At 39.2% G+C, this 16,296-nt stretch overlaps 2 protein-coding genes across 2 annotated transcripts; both read left to right on the top strand.

The window, feature by feature from the left end:
• The first annotated feature begins 178 nt into the window (after nt 1-178).
• ei24 (EI24 autophagy associated transmembrane protein) lies at nt 179-8,100 on the top strand. The gene is made up of 11 exons (XM_088280476.1): nt 179-312; nt 1,569-1,705; nt 3,023-3,168; nt 3,924-3,984; nt 4,127-4,193; nt 4,287-4,411; nt 5,297-5,416; nt 6,429-6,540; nt 6,624-6,735; nt 6,885-6,959; nt 7,046-8,100. The coding sequence occupies exons 2-11, from the start codon at nt 1,664-1,666 to the stop codon at nt 7,206-7,208; spliced, it is 1,023 nt and encodes a 340-aa protein (XP_088136602.1). The 5' UTR covers nt 179-312; nt 1,569-1,663; the 3' UTR covers nt 7,209-8,100.
• A 1,170-nt stretch (nt 8,101-9,270) lies between these two features.
• stt3a (STT3 oligosaccharyltransferase complex catalytic subunit A) lies at nt 9,271-15,799 on the top strand. Its single transcript, XM_088279999.1, has 18 exons — nt 9,271-9,369; nt 9,999-10,119; nt 10,195-10,255; nt 10,359-10,480; nt 10,569-10,714; nt 10,926-11,016; nt 11,095-11,201; nt 11,704-11,868; nt 11,974-12,154; nt 12,231-12,386; nt 12,530-12,621; nt 12,692-12,847; nt 13,087-13,275; nt 13,367-13,483; nt 13,550-13,652; nt 14,127-14,315; nt 14,469-14,584; nt 15,404-15,799. Exons 2-18 carry the CDS (start codon nt 10,032-10,034, stop codon nt 15,440-15,442), a joined length of 2,118 nt encoding a protein of 705 aa, XP_088136125.1. The 5' UTR covers nt 9,271-9,369; nt 9,999-10,031; the 3' UTR covers nt 15,443-15,799.
• Nucleotides 15,800-16,296: the final 497 nt, after the last annotated feature.

The following is a 16,296-nucleotide window of genomic DNA, read 5'->3' as shown; positions in this document are numbered from 1 at the left end:
GTGATCTTAAACAAGAATATGACTTATTTTATCTAATTATATACGATTGACTCAAAAAGTGTCATATTTTTCATTTATTTTTCGTACTCTTGCTGATTTTTACCGAGATAAAATATGGATAAAATAACAACCCAAACTGGGTTGAAAAGTGATAAGAACTACATTTCCCAGGATCCTTCAATGTCGGAGCTTGCGTAATGTGTTTTCCTTCGGCCCTTGATCGTATATTCAGTCAGCGTTGTTGTTAGTACTGCCGTATACAGGGGAAGAGAAGCAATAAACATTAATTTATCCTATTGCTTGACGCATGAGGTAAGGAACATGACTGCCACTGACTGGGCTTTTTCCTCGCGTGATTTTCTGTTTTTGTCAGTTATCACAAGAGTTGCACAAGGTGTTGAACATTACTAGTGAGCTAGCAGCATAAACAAACAAGCTAGCTGGGTGCCGACAAATTGTGAGACCAGACAGCAAATTCAGGCCGACGTCTAAAGCCAAATGTTGACGTGCTTTCCTATCGTGGCTCTTTTCGGCAGGCAAAAAAAACAACCCTTTACGTTTAACGTTGGCTAACGCCTACTTAAAACTGTTTTTCGCAGGAACGATTATACATTTTGAAATCATTTTGCAATCTGTCACAAATTCTATTTAACTGATCTGATTTCATATTGAATTCGACCCCCGTGTGTTTATCCCACCGATATTTAACAACGCAAATTCGATTATTACGATTCTTAACGTGTAAATGATAGTGCTCTTTGAATTGTGCTGTTTACACGTTTGAAAGAGGCTTTCTTCTGGCTCGTTCATGTTGTTTAATATCTATCTATCTATCGATCGCTTTTCGAGAAGTGTTTCTTGCATAAAGAGAACAACTTTTGAATCCCTCAAAATTCGCATTATTTTGCTTGCCAGCTGAGACTGCAGTTTTAATACAGTGAATGATATTACTCATTTCAAGTTAATCGTTATTAACGCAGCAATTTTGAATAGTAAACAACGAAGGCTGCACAATATATCCGATAAATGCCATCGTCACGATAATAGCCAGGGGAAATAATATGCATAGCACAAAGCTCTTGTATGCTTTATTTGAGTTTGACCATTCAGCAACCATAAAAGCTCACCGCCAACCAGTTGGGCAGTATCTACAATATCTAGGTAACGCTACGATAAATAACTTTAAACTATATTCAAATGAAAGGTTATTACATTTAATTAGCTAATAATACAGTTAGCTGCTTTGCAGACATGATTTTTTTTAAATATTTCATTCGATATAAAAAATGTAATTTCTTTAGGTACATTAAATACCGCAATATCAATCTTGCAACGTTTAACACACGTAGTGCATATTTCCTGATATCGTGCAGCCCTTCAAGCTTCCACCTTTTATCCATGTGAAAGTTTATTAGTAGAGAAACCATGTATGACAAAATAAAATTTACAAAAAATGTAATGAAAACCAATACTGTGCATATCTATCTAATCTTCACATTCATTGGTCTTCTGCTGATCTGCCACAGATCACTTCCCTGATCCGTTGTATTTTCTCTGGGCTATGGCAGGTTACTGGGTGATCTTCTTTCTGCCATGAGAGCTGACCACCAGGTCAACCGTCCCCAATCCTTCTGCAGTTGATGGATCTGCAGCTGGTGCAGAGATGACTGACAGTGTCAGGGCCTTCCTGCGCAATGTTGCGACGGTCAGCAGCAACACATGAACCCACAGCACACGGTGTCATTTACAAACACTAGAACGGAATTTACAGATCCACTTAGGATTTTTTTTTTTATTTAAAATATTATGTACTGCGTTGGTACTTCCAAAGTCGAATGACCCCAAATTACTTAATTACATCAACAAGATAACCATCATCATACAAATATGCAATAATATTAATAAAAGTGTGATATTAACCATAGAACAGGCAATGGAAATTGTGTTGTAGGAAAATGATGTCCTAAAATGTTCCGGGGCCATGCAGATTTTGTTTTTAACAATAGAGTGAATGAATTGGGCAGGTATCATGTCATGTAAATGGATATTTGATACTACTTTATTTCAAACCGCTATAAAAATATCGACTTTACATTGCAGTTAAATTGCTAGCGCTTAAAACATTGATAGTGACAACAAAGATAATTATACAGTAATTCAACATTAATTAACATACATTTTTTTCATAGAAGCATTTTTATTGAACTGTACAACAAATGTAAAACAATATAAAAGAACAGTAAACCACTAAAAATGGACACCTCGGGAATGATGACTGTACATGATCAAAAGATGACACGGTTGTTCGATTGATGATTTGTGAAATCTCTGCTCGCATTTTCATGCTTTCCACTTCATCGCTTGGGTACTACTTGTTCAAATGATTCAACATCATTTGTTGTATTGCCGTGATATTGACGATATACCTTGCATAACACATTCCACTGGTGGTACCGCCACACAAACGACCCAAAATAGCTTCATCTTCTGAGCATACATACACGACTATGAACCCTTTGTGTTAAGATCATGAAACAAACATGATCAGGTTTTCATATTCATTTTCTCTTAAAGAGTGACCTGACAACTTATTTAGTTAAGTTGCATGACACAGTAACACATAAGCCTAAGTCATGCTGCTGGTCTCAAGACTCCCATATCGAGCAACAATGCAAGCGTTCATTAACGGCCTGCGTATTTGTGACATCAGCTGTTGCAAAGATGAGGGAGTTTCTTTTGCAAAATCCAATGCAAGGATTTTTGTGTATGATACTCAGCATTCGTGTCCTCCCAGAATCAAGCAGCTCTGAACAGGATAAGCAGTGTTGATTGTAAATAGTGGCAAAACTATCGACATGAAATTGTTATTCACAGATTTATGACTGTAAATAACGGGCCCAAAATTGTCATCAATCAGACATCAAATTTTTTTTTTTTTTTTTGCACATAATGTTTGTGTTTATTTATTTTAATAGAATATAGAGTCAGGAATTCATTTGCTTTTTCACTTGGGACCTTGCAGGGAATCAAGGATTCCATATTGGGGATCGGAACCATCTCCAAGCTGGATGCCCGCATCCAGCAGAAAAGGGAGGAGCAGCGGCGGAGAAGGGTCAGCGGGGCTTTGGCACAGAGACGGGCTCAAAGTGAGGAGCGTAAACCGGACAAGTATGTCTGTCAGTTGCGTTCATTCTAAAGATGGTCGTCCGAACTAATACAATTGCCATGTCTCGAAGCCATGGTGCAGGGACACGGAGAACCGTTTCGCCGCCCGATCTCCTGCACGTCTCACGGCGAATGCAGCGTAGTCAAGCCAGCCGCTATAACGGTTGTTGATAGGCTTCTATCCAACGCCCTTGTGAGGGTTAACTTCAAAATAAAAGAGATTGAAAGTTATACTACATGATAACCTCAATTTTATTCTGAAGTTGGCTTGCTGAAGGAACCATTTGTGGCAGCTGACTTGACTTCAAATGGACCTCTTTTTAGTGTGCAAAAGCACAATGACAGGATTGAGCTGTAGAGCGCAATATTCAGTTTCCAGTGCTTAATCGCTCCGTCGCGCTGTTTATGCGCTGGATTTTTAAAGCGCATTTCAATCACAACGTCACTCAATATGCTTCACATACTGTAATTAAAAGGAACACATTTAAAAGCCGTTAAATAGATAAAAAGCAAAGGTAAAGAAATAAAAACACTTAGATTACTGAAAGCGCGTACAGTGCAAGAATGAGATTTTCGAAAACTTAATTTGATAGTTTTCTTACTATAAAAGGTATGGTAAAAGAGCATACTTTTAAACCTGGAATGAAAAGTATTTTCACTTTATTGGTAGGTTTGGAATCGTTACTCGTTCATGTTATTCACTCTGTTAATTCGGTTCCACTGTATACTTCAGTGATTAGTTTTTTTTCTTTTTTTAGTGACCCCAAAGTAGCCAGCAGGATTTTTCAGTGTTGTGCCTGGAATGGAGGCGTCTTCTGGGTAAGATGTTCACCTTACTTGTCTCTTTTCCAAGACAAACCATGTCTGTGATGATTGGGTTTAATCATGACGCTCTTGAGAATTAAAGTTCTTCACTCTATCTTTTCTGGTAATATTTGAATCTTGTTTTGTTTTGTTTTAGCTCAGTCTTTTTCTCTTCTACCGGGTGTTTATCCCACTACTCCAGACTCTTTCTGCAAAAATTATTGGTATGTACTGCATATGAAGCGGTTAGGGACTTAATTTATTATCCAGTTGTAAACTACCTGTCTGACAACATTTATTTTTTTCTTTGACTCCAGGTGACCCCTCGCTCCATGGCAGTGTCTGGTCATGGTTAGAGTTCATTCTGACGTCTGTCTTCAGTGCTCTGTGGGTTCTCCCACTTTTTGTCCTCAGCAAGATCGTCAATGCAATCTGGTTTCAAGTTGGTCCCTTATATTATTATAATGCCGTGAAATGATCTAATGTTCCAACATTTTTTGTAATTACCACTTGCCCTCTTGATAATTTTCTAACCATCATGGTCAGGCAAAATGGGATGTACTCTCATTTTCATTTCACTGAAAATTGTATTTTATCTGCATGAGAAAAAAAACACAAGTGTATATTGACGCACATGTGGACTAAAGTGTTGGTAGCCCTCTGTTAATGAAAGAAAATTCCACAGTCTTCTCACAAATAACTTGAATCTGACAAAAGTAATAATATACAAAAAATTCATGAAAATTAACCAATGAAAATCAGACGTTGCTTTTGAATTGTGGTGCAATGGAATAAGTCTAATAAAAAGACACGTGACAAAAATGATGGTACACGCTATAAATAGACTCATCAGTACTGATGAGATATTAGAAGACATCTGTGATTCTAATTTAGAGATGCACCTTTGTTGAAATAAATTATTTTCACATTTTTTTTAATTATATTTACACACACACACTATCATTTTTGTCCAGCCTCTTTCATGATTCGTTTTATTTTTTTCAAAAATTTTGTTGAACCAATAATTGTCAGATTTCCATTCGTGAGTATTACTTTTGTCAGATTCAAGTTATATTTGTGACCAATGTGGGGTTTTTCTTTCATTAACAGAGGCATACCAGCAATGTTGTCCAAATGTGAAAGTGATTTGTTGAGGCAGTCAATTTGGCAGTGACCAAGCCTTGGTTTGAGTTTCAACTCAGCTTTCCAAAAACTGCTTAATTATGAGTACTTAATCACATAGCACACATAGGTTCTGATTTTTGGTTGCATTGAACATAGAGGTGCCTACCTTATTTGTGTCTTGATAGTTATGTACTTGTTGCAGGATATAGCTGACTTAGCATTCGAAGTATCCGGCTGTAAAGCACAGCCATTCCCAAGTGTGAGCAAGATCATTGCAGACATGCTCTTCAACCTCCTCCTCCAGGCACTCTTCCTCATTCAGGTTTGCACCTTGAATATCTGGTTAGTAGGGCTCGGGGATTTGGCTGAAAACTATTAGACCATATAAGTAAGTCATACTGGTCGGAATTGATATTTATTGAAATTTTCATTTTAATTGTTTTTTTTACTATTCAAAATAAGGACAGGGATGGAAAAAAGCTGAATTGTGTTCATTTTACCATATGATACTCAAAATTTAATAAGAGGTCAACGCAACAAAAGTCAAACTGGTCAATATGAAGATAAAGTAAATGGCTTTTTAAACACCATGATTTTAATAGGGCTGGGCGATATGGCCGAAGAATATTTCACATTAGAAACATTTAATTTCAGTTGGTATTGATAATTAATGATTTTGTTACCTCAGGAAATGGACGGGCGCCTTATAATGTAGAGCGCCTTGTGTGTGGACCGGGTTCCAAAAATCTGTGCATGTTGGGTGATTTTCATGAGCGCTTCGCTTGACTTACTGGGAGCATTACACAGTGTCTTAGCGCCATCTGTTGGTGAAAGTTTGAAACTCCAGTCCGTTGACGCCTGACCAGAGTGCGAGACTGACTGACTGAGTGATAATGAGAGGGAACCTGCTGTGTTTGATGAAGTACTTCCCCAGTTGTTCATTTCGGATACAGAAGACGATGACTTTGATAGATTTGAGCATGAGGGCTGATCAGAAAAATAAGGTCAAATAATTAATCACAGTACAACCAAGAGTTGGACTAAGGCGACTGGTCATTTCTTTTTAAAAGCTCCAATTTAATTCAGAGTATGTACAGCCTGCAGGACGCCGTTGTTGCTTGCTGATTTATTTGATCAGGTGTCAATCGCTATATATATAATCGTGAATCGTTGCCCAGCCCGAGTGGTTAGTCTTTTGTTTCTCCGATTATGGTTGCGTTTCCACTTTCCAAAAATGTATTTATAAACGGAAAGAGGATGCTACTATCTTCTAGCCAAATACACATGCGGTAAGGTGACTTATGTCAAACTGATTGTCACTGTGTTTCCTCTAGGGTATGATTGTGAGCCTATTTCCCATTGATGCCATTGGACAGATGGTCAGCCTATTGCACATGTCTCTGCTCTATTCCCTGTACTGTTTTGAGTATCGCTGGTTCAACCACGGTGAGATATCCCCGTACTTTTGACTCAAGCGCAAAGCACATGTAATGTACCGGATGTCAAACTGAAACAAATTGACGTTGAAGGCATCGAGATGCACCAACGGCTGTCCAATATTGAGAGGAACTGGCCCTATTACTTCGGCTTTGGCTTGCCCATGGCTTTGTTGACAGCCTTGCCTTCTTCTTATATCATCAGGTAAGGCCACAATTCCATTGTGGATATTTGCATAATTTTCCATCTGTGGCATTAGGCGCTATGTGTACTAATCCAGTAACAAAGAATCATGAAGTGATGCATTCAGATTTATTCGAAAGCGCTTTTATCTTCTACTTTATTCTACCTAGTGGCTGCTTGTTCTCCATCCTCTTCCCTCTCTTCATCATCAGCGCTAATGAGGCCAAGACACCAACAAAGCTGTAGTAAGTGTTGAATAAAATAGCAGTTTTTAGTCATTTCATTTTTCTCAGTCCGTTTGTTGAGTCATACTGTATTTCCCAATTTTTAGCCATTTTCAGCTGCGTCTCTTCTCGCTGGTGGTGTTGATCAGCAACAAGCTATTCCACAAGACGGTCCACCTGCAGTCCTCGATGACATCATCAACATCCTCAGAGAGGCTCACATCCCCTCACAGCTCCCCTGTCCGACAAAGACTTCTGCCCACTCAGTGACGATGATGAAGCTGCATGAAGGACCCTTCGCTTAATGTGACAAAGATTTTGCCGAAGGATTTCCTTAATGTGTTTTGCAGCGCTGGGTTTATATGTTTTTAATCTAATCTCTGGCCCTTTTATTAATATTAATTTGTCCACAATGTCCTGTGCCTCACACACAAGTCACTCAAAAATGTTTATTTTTGTCTTTTTTTTTTCACTTTCATTTTGTGTGATGTGCCATTTCAGCGACTCTCCTTTCAGAAATTGCAGCACAATTAATCATGAAGATTTGAAGGAGGTTGTTTGCTTTTAAGCAATAGGTTGTTTTACCTACCTTGCAGTATGTGTTTGATGGTGCAAGTTTCATATGTTTCTGTGACTGTCAGGTTAGGGTGTCCCAGCAGTTCCAGGAACTTGTTGTTCAAGTCAGGGGTGATTTTGTTTTTTTTTTCAAACACCGGTGGATTTATTAAAACTTGAATTGACATGTACAGGAGCTGAAATGATTTGAGACCTAATACAAACCAAAAACTGTCACTTGTTTGGTTATGGCTTGTTCCATATTTTCATTGTTCCACATTTTAAATTAAAATGGTCATCTCCTTCTGGAGAAATGTGTCCATTGCAAACTACAAGATGACCCAACCACTGTTTTAGTCATCATAAATGTATTCAGTGATGAATGGGAACACGCTGCCAAGCTGCAACCATGTATGTGTGTTATTTCAAGTTAAACTGCTAAAACAATATTGACAACACTTTGAATCTTGACCTTGACTCTAAGCCTTATACAGATCTGACAAAACTTCACCCAAGAATATTTTCCCTTTACTGTTTCATTAAGTATATACTATATACTGAATGTCTGATCTACATACAGTATAATAAACACTTCCAACACCTTGGATTCAGTGTGTTATTGAGAGGCCTTAATTTTGACCACACGTACACAACAATTAAGTGCATAGTGTTTGTGCTCACTGTGAGTGAGGATTTGTTTTGGAAATGCATCTTATTTCAATAAAATAAATCCGTATTTCCCATTGCTACTGGATTAAAATTCCAAACACCTGCATACAGATTCATGAAAAACATGTTTTTTTTTTTTAATAAATTATTAGAATCAACAAAAAACTGTTGTTTCAAACGGCTGAGAATACAGCTGTCACGTTTTTTTTTTTAAACGACTTCAATTTGGACTTGGCCTCAGATGAGGTGGTCCCTCAATATTGTGTTCACTTATGGTTTGTATTTTGTCTTGTTTTTGTTGAAGTCGTCACCATTGCTGTACATACCAGCTGTATATCCAGCATCTCATTGAATAATAGCAGAATGGGTTTCATTCCAGCTGTTTTCGGGCCAAAGGTGGGGCCAACATTTTTTATGAATAAGGCTGGACGACTGGCCGAGCAAAAAAGGGTCACGTGCCCAGCTCTGTAATCTGCCATGCATGTTTTTGGAACGTGGGAGTAAACCGGAGCACCCTCGACGGGGTGAAGAGGCAAGCTCCACACAGGCAGGTCGGAGCTAGAATCAAACTGCACCACCGAACTGTGAGGCGGACATGCTAACTATAGACCCCTGAGCCTGAGCTATGGTAGCAAATAAGTGTTTTTTTTTTTTGTTGTTTTTTTTTTAAAGCGCATAGGGCAACGACAGCAAAAGCCCCAAGGCCGCACGCGCATTAAACTTTAAATTGTGTCCCGCACAGTATCATCCTGCGGGCCGCAAATGGCCCCCAGGCCGCGAGTTTGAGACCTTTGTTGTAGACTAATGGGTTGAATTGGTTAATTCATAAATAATTAAAAAATAATAAATATAATTTATCCTTAGAGCGGCGCTTCATAATTTAACAAGTTTTTAGCAAATTCCTAAGTAATGTACAACGCAATTTTCGCCTTAGGTGAGTCTCTCGCTCTCTCTCTTTTTTTAAACCACTTCGTTTTTTAACCAGTAGGAGGAGACAAAAACGTTCCTTCAGTAAGGACACGTCACTACACTAAAGCGGCCAGGCGGGGTACAAAATTTGAGCAACAGCTAAAATAGCCAATCAAAGACATTCATGATCACGGTTGACTGACGCTCAACCAATAAGGATGGACTATGGCATGAACGAGGCGGGGAAATATGGTGTTCGGTTGTCTTCAACTCATATGATTGCACTGGAGCGGAGTTGGTAAGAGCAGCTAAATGAAACCTAATAATGGGATATGTTTTCTTCGAGATATAGCACGCATTTAATTCGGTCATTCGGTCATTTTGCTATTTATCTCCAGCTATAACATTACTTGGAAGAGTTGTAGGGCTGGACAGTGCAGAAAATTAACGAGTAGCTTAGCCTTGCTAGCAAATTATACTGCTGGAAGGGAGAATCACAAAATCAGGCACTCCAAAATGTTGTAGGGATTTGATTCATGTTTCGATTTGTTGCATTTCGAGTCAATTTATTTAGCTGACTTGTTTTCTGCGTGATCATGAAAGAATTTCAGTAACTCTTGAAGATGGAGTCGCCTGTAAATAGCCATAGGTAGAATAATCCTCCAACGTTAAAGGTTACATTTAAAAAAAATATATATTTTCCTTTGTCTGTTTTATGGTGCGCGAATGTGGAATTTTGATGGCACAGCCTCAAATCTCTGCAAAGCGTGCCAAGAGAAGGCGCTTCCTCGTTTTCTGACGCCACTTTATAGTGCGTGGCCTTATCTGGTTGGACTTCCAACTGGTGGAAGGATGGAATTTATTATCCACATTTGAAATTAATTAGAATCTTTCTACCTGATTTTACATTGTTTGCCCCCTCATCAGTTAGTGAGGTGAGCTGTCCCCAACCTCGCCACAATGACAAAATTGGGCTTCCTGCGTTTGTCCTATGAGAAGCAGGACACGTTACTGAAGCTGCTCATCCTTTCTATGGCTGCTATCCTCTGTGAGTGTCTCCATTTCACCGAATTAACATGTAAACAACGGCATAATTCCTGATTTAATTATTGCTTCTCTTCAGCGTTCTCCACCAGACTGTTTTCCGTTTTGAGGTTTGAAAGTGTCATCCATGAGTTTGATCCGTAAGTGTTAACCCACGAGTTTGTACTGCATGAACAGAAAAAAACCAAACACACACAAATCCTTGCATCAATACTTCATATTACACTTGTGTGTCCCCTTCAGGTATTTCAACTACCGCACCACCCGCTTCTTGGCAGAAGAAGGATTTTATAACTTTCATAACTGGTTTGATGACAGAGCATGGTATCCACTTGGGAGGATCATCGGTGGAACCATTTATCCTGGTAGGAATGAGGAAAATGCTCAATTTCAACATGACTGACATTTTTATTAAAACAATTTAAGAACAATATGTATTTTCTCGCCCACCAGGACTGATGATCACCTCGGCTGCCTTGTACCACGTGTTGCATTTTTTCCACATCACCATTGACATCCGCAATGTTTGTGTTTTTCTGGCTCCCTTGTTCTCCTCCTTCACAGCCATTGTCACTTATCACTTCACAAAGGAGTTGAAGGTAAGTTCTAATTAATTGTACAAGGTGTGAGTGAGAATTTTTGTTTGTTTGTTTGCTAGAGCAGGCTCCATCTCAGGCCATAATTAGGACGAGTCATACTTAAAAATAAAATGGATGAATGGGGTTAGATCATGTTTTAGCACTGTGGTGCGTGTAATACATGGTTTGACTTTATAGTGCTAATAAAATGTTGTCGCTCTTTTCATTTTAGGATGCTGGTGCTGGGCTCTTGGCTGCAGCCATGATTGCTGTGGTACCTGGTTACATCTCCCGTTCTGTTGCTGGCTCCTATGACAATGAAGGTATCCCATTATGCCTATGTTTTTAATATTAAAAAAGAAACCTCATAAAATGTTTTTTATCCTTTCTGCTCTATTTAGGAATTGCCATATTCTGCATGTTGTTGACTTACTACATGTGGATCAAGGCTGTAAAAACGGGATCTGTGTACTGGTCGTCTATTTGTGCTCTGGCCTACTTCTATATGGTAAGTGGATACATTTTCACAAACTTAATTTCACCTTTAATTAAGCTAAAGTTGCCTTAGCAAATTTTTTCCTTTTGAGTTTCATCACCTACCTTGAAGTCTTCTGGTGCCGCTTGATATAATAACTATACAGAGAGATTGTCAGTCCAGTGAAGAAAATTAAATTGAGTAATAATGACATTTTGTGTATTTTTATTTTTTTTTTGAAGGGTGAACAAAAAAACCTTAACTGTTGTCTATCACAATTAATCCTCGTTGAATATTCCTATAATCCATGACTTCTCTATTGCTGTTTTCTCAATAAATTAGAACCTTACAGGAAGGATCTATTCAATGTCCGGAGTTGTTCTGATGTCCAGCTCCCAAGAATTTGGGCAAATCTGTTGCATTTCAATGCATATTGAGGAAAACCAGATTGATTTGTTTTAGCTATTCATTGATGTGTGTTTTTGTGCGTATTTGTAATTCCTCTCGCTCTCTTGTCCATCCATCATGTGTGTAGGTATCCTCCTGGGGTGGCTATGTGTTCCTGATCAACCTTATCCCACTCCATGTCCTGGTTCTGATGCTCACTGGGCGGTTCTCTCACCGCATCTATGTAGCATACTGCACAGTCTACTGCCTGGGCACTATCCTGTCCATGCAGATCTCCTTTGTTGGTTTTCAGGTAAGGTGTATAGCTTATATCTAATCATCTAATGCAATTCGATCTAAAGTTCTTCAGAAAGGCCTCTCTCAAGTACAATATTTCTGTCCTCTTCCCGATGGCCAGCCGGTGCAGTCCTCAGAGCACATGGCAGCCTTCGGTGTGTTTGGCCTGTGCCAAATTCATGCCTTTGTGGATTATCTACGTAGCAAACTCAACGCTCAGCAGTTTGAGGTGCTTTTTAAGAGCGTCATCTCCCTGGTGGGAATCCTCCTACTGTCCGTGGGTGCTGTTCTCATGCTAACAGGTTGGTCCAAAAGCAGTGGCGGGTTGAGGGACCGGAATCTACTACAGTGTCCTGTGGCGTATTGTTCTGTCCCCAGGAAAGATATCTCCATGGACCGGTCGTTTCTACTCTCTGCTGGACCCCTCCTATGCCAAAAACAACATCCCCATTATCGCCTCGGTCTCTGAGCACCAGCCCACAACATGGTCCTCCTACTATTTTGACCTCCAGTTATTGGTGTTTATGTTCCCAGGTAAGTGTAAATCAATATGCATCAAGACATAAAATTAGACGACGGCTACATTAGCAATCCAAACATGAATATAAAATTATACTTGATGGCAAGTTATTTTTTAAAACTTTGTTTTCTTGACATTCCTCTTCCTTTCGACACAGTTGGTCTTTACTACTGTTTCAACAACTTGTCGGATGCAAGGATCTTCATCATCATGTATGGAGTGACCAGCATGTACTTCTCAGCTGTTATGGTAAATCCTGGATGACTTCAACTGCTCTTGATTCCAGTATGAAAGTCATCAATGTCTCTTCTCCCGCCAGGTTCGTCTGATGCTGGTGTTGGCTCCTGTCATGTGCATCCTGTCTGGCATTGGCGTGTCACAGGTGCTGACTACCTACATGAAGAATCTGGATGTCACCAGGCCAGATAAGAAGAGCAAGAAGCAGCAGGACTCCACCTACCCCATAAAAAATGAAGTAGTTTTTTTTTTTTTCATCTACTCTGTAGTGGTGACCTGAGTGTCGGCATATAATCTTCAAATGCTCTCATCCCTCGGTTAAAAAATAGACTTCAGAGAAACGTGTAGTGTCGCTGTTGACCACTTTCTGTTTGAAGCATTTCGAGAAAGATGATGATTGTCCTAATGTGGAAATTGTGATTTGTTTGGCTGCCGATCCAGGTGGAAATTTTGCATCTATGTTGTTATCTTTCCTAGGTTGCCTCTGGGATGATTCTGGTCATGGCTTTCTTCCTTATCACATACACGTTCCACTCTACCTGGGTGACAAGCGAAGCCTACTCCTCTCCCTCAATTGTCCTGTCCGCTCGTGGTGGGGACGGCAGCCGCATCATCTTTGATGACTTCAGAGAGGCCTACTACTGGCTTCGCCACAACACCCCAGAGGTCAGAATGTTGTGCAATTCTGAGCTCATGCCAGCATTGAGCATATGTGTGAATTGTAGAGTTTATATTCACACCGGCGTTCTTATTTCAGGATTCCAAAGTCATGTCATGGTGGGATTATGGCTACCAGATAACTGCCATGGCAAATCGAACCATTCTAGTAGACAACAACACGTGGAACAACACGCACATCTCCAGAGTGGGCCAGGTGAGCACAGTAACTAGAAAGTGCGATGCTTAGAAGAATCTCACTGACAGGCTTTGTGTACTCTAGGCCATGGCATCCACTGAGGAGAGAGCCTATGAGATTATGAGGGAGCTGGATGTCAGTTATGTCCTGGTCATCTTTGGAGGACTTACGGGCTATTCCTCAGATGGTATGTTGCACCTACGGCAAAATCAAACATGCATATGCTTTGGTGTATATTTCCGGTATGCATTTTCATGATGTTGATCGGTAGACTCAATGGAACGTGACTTTTCACGTGATGCATGTTTTGATGCCATTTTTAGTCCTAGTTTGGCGGAACTATCATGTGCCAAAGCAGCCGCAGCAGACATGGGTGCCCCCATCCTATCTTAAATTCATTAAAAAAATTCATATACAGACCCACACACCCACCTTAAAGAAAATCATGAACACATTTTTTTGGTGAGTAATGGAAGATTTAAAAAAAAAAAAAAAAAATAATCCAAATCAGCAAATAGGTGAATTTTCTAATGCTCTACCGATAATTTGCAAAGTCCCCTTTACCATAAATGTATGACTTGTAATTGATTTCTTGTCATAGAAACACAGAGTACAGTACCAAGAAATGTTTCATCCAGCATGTGTAATTGCATTAACACAGATATCAACAAGTTTTTGTGGATGGTCCGCATCGGCGGCAGCACTGACACCGGAAAGCACATCAAGGAGCACGATTACTACACACCCACGGGGGAGTTCAGAGTGGATCGCGAAGGCTCGCCCGTGTTGCTCAACTGCCTCATGTATAAGATGTGCTACTACCGCTTCGGGCAGGTCTACACTGAGGCCAGTGAGTAACTGTTAGTTTTTAACTCTTTAGTTTCAGTTGGATAATATCTGAAACTGATTTACATTCTAGTATGACTAGAACTCAACCAAATTAGATATGAGCTGTCTAAAATAAAGAAGCACATCATTTTTAATATAATTATTGTCTTTGCAGAGCGTCCACCAGGTTATGACAGAGTGAGGAACGCTGAAATTGGCAACAAAGACTTTGAACTGGATGTGTTGGAAGAGGCCTACACGACGGAACACTGGCTTGTTAGGATATACAAGGTAAGACTCTCCTCTTTTTTTTTCTTTGATTAAGTCTGATGTGGCAAAGGCATATTTCAATGGCGTTGAGGTGACATACTGAGGTTAAACTTGACTTAAACGTAGCTGTTTTTAAGTAGAGCTTATTAATAAGGCCGTAACAAGTATTACATTTCAAAATAAATGAAATAATAAAATTCAACAATACTTCACAAATTTGGCATCACTTCTGGGTCCCCAAGTTGAAACATGGCAAAACTAATCTAAGCAAGCAGTAATCAAGGCATAATGATTATTTTAGAGTCTGTCAGCATCCTTTACTGGTAGAAAGTGCATTACAGCAGCTAAAATTTCCTCCAAGTTGAATGATGAATTGTATGCTGCTGAATACACTGAATATTTGACAGTGCATCTACTATGAATAATTTACACTGAATTTAGAAATTCGAGCTGAATCGGACAGTGACTTGAATATTTAAAAGTCAATATTTTCCATTTAATTTTTTGGGGTAAAATGCGTGTTGGTCACAAACAAAGCATTAAGATATTCAAAGTCTGATGCCAAAGAAATGTTTCCCATTAGTACAGAGGTGTCCCTGTCCTGAACAGTATTTAGAACATTTAGAGGTTTGGGCATCCCTGAATTAAAGCATACTTTTTTTTTTTTTAAACTGGAAAAAATGTTTCAAACAAATTCCTAAAAATAGGCAAATAAAATCTAAATTCAAGGCTATGTGATACCTTTATTTGAATAAATATATAGTATGTGTCACATATTGTTTGAGTAACCAGCAAGTGTCTTTTCCATGATCTAACCTTATTATTCATTCTAATTTGTAGGTTAAAGATCTGGACAACCGGGGTCTTTCAAGAACATAGACCCTTGAAGACAATGAAACACCCTGTTTGCGCACAGCACTGAACACCTTCCCCTGTGGTCAGCGGATGAGCTGCTCAACAATACTTTTCTTTTTTTTTTATACAGTTTGTTTTGGGGAAGAAAAAATGCTAAGAGATTTGTGTGGGTGTGTATGTGAGAATAATTTTTTTGTTTTAATTGTTATAATAAAATGTCTCATTAAGAATCCGTGGGAAGAGGTTTCATACTACCCAGTTTGAAGTTGGGAAACCTAATTTGACAAAGTGGCCAAAAGACAGAAGTGTTCACAGGAGCACCTTTTTGATTTTGTACAATGTGGTCAAAATAAAGCAGGATTAAACATGGGGAAAAATTGGTGTGCTTTAATTTTTCTGTCATCAGAATAGGTGTTTTTCTGGCTCTTATGACAGGAATATCTCTGCAGTCATCAAAGGTAATTTGTTATCCCAAATTGGAAATGGTGATAGTGATGTCAGTTTAAAAAGCGAGTTTACCGGACAGACATTTTGTCCCTCATCAGAACATCCATTGTAGATCAAGGAGAAGAGTGCAAAAATAATTTCCAATGAATTAATTATGCCATGGCTCACTCTAAAAATAAGGCACAACAGCGACATCATGTGGGTAGAGATAAACAAAATTCAGTCAGGGAAGCTGCCCAGCCACACCCACAGTTAAGAGGGTGTGCACACTTATGCAACCACAAAACATTTTGAAAGGATTAGCTTGGCCTTATTTTTTAATCTTTTCAACCTGACATTTGATTATGCACTTTTTATATCTACTCTAATTTAGCAAAATGGATGAGAGGGAAAAGAAAAACCTGAAACTGAGTGTCCATCATCACAAGCAG

The sequence above is a fragment of the Idiotropiscis lumnitzeri genome, chromosome 17, assembly GCF_059441095.1.
Source record: "Idiotropiscis lumnitzeri isolate Australia: NSW breed Sydney's pygmy pipehorse chromosome 17, RoL_Ilum_1.0, whole genome shotgun sequence".
In the NCBI taxonomy this organism is placed as follows: Eukaryota; Metazoa; Chordata; class Actinopteri; order Syngnathiformes; family Syngnathidae; genus Idiotropiscis; species Idiotropiscis lumnitzeri.
This window is presented reverse-complemented; position numbering and strand designations above follow the sequence as displayed.

Coding starts and splice junctions, on each gene's coding strand:
- ei24 (XM_088280476.1), top strand. CDS start 1,664: ATGACTGACAGTGTCAGGGCCTTCCTGCGCAATGTTGCGACG. Junction 1,706..3,022: donor TCCTGCGCAATGTTGCGACG/GTCAGCAGCAAC, acceptor GGGACCTTGCAG/GGAATCAAGGATTCCATATT. Junction 3,169..3,923: donor GAGGAGCGTAAACCGGACAA/GTATGTCTGTCA, acceptor TTCTTTTTTTAG/TGACCCCAAAGTAGCCAGCA.
- stt3a (XM_088279999.1), top strand. CDS start 10,032: ATGACAAAATTGGGCTTCCTGCGTTTGTCCTATGAGAAGCAGGACACG. Junction 10,120..10,194: donor TTCTATGGCTGCTATCCTCT/GTGAGTGTCTCC, acceptor GCTTCTCTTCAG/CGTTCTCCACCAGACTGTTT. Junction 13,653..14,126: donor TACGGGCTATTCCTCAGATG/GTATGTTGCACC, acceptor GCATTAACACAG/ATATCAACAAGTTTTTGTGG.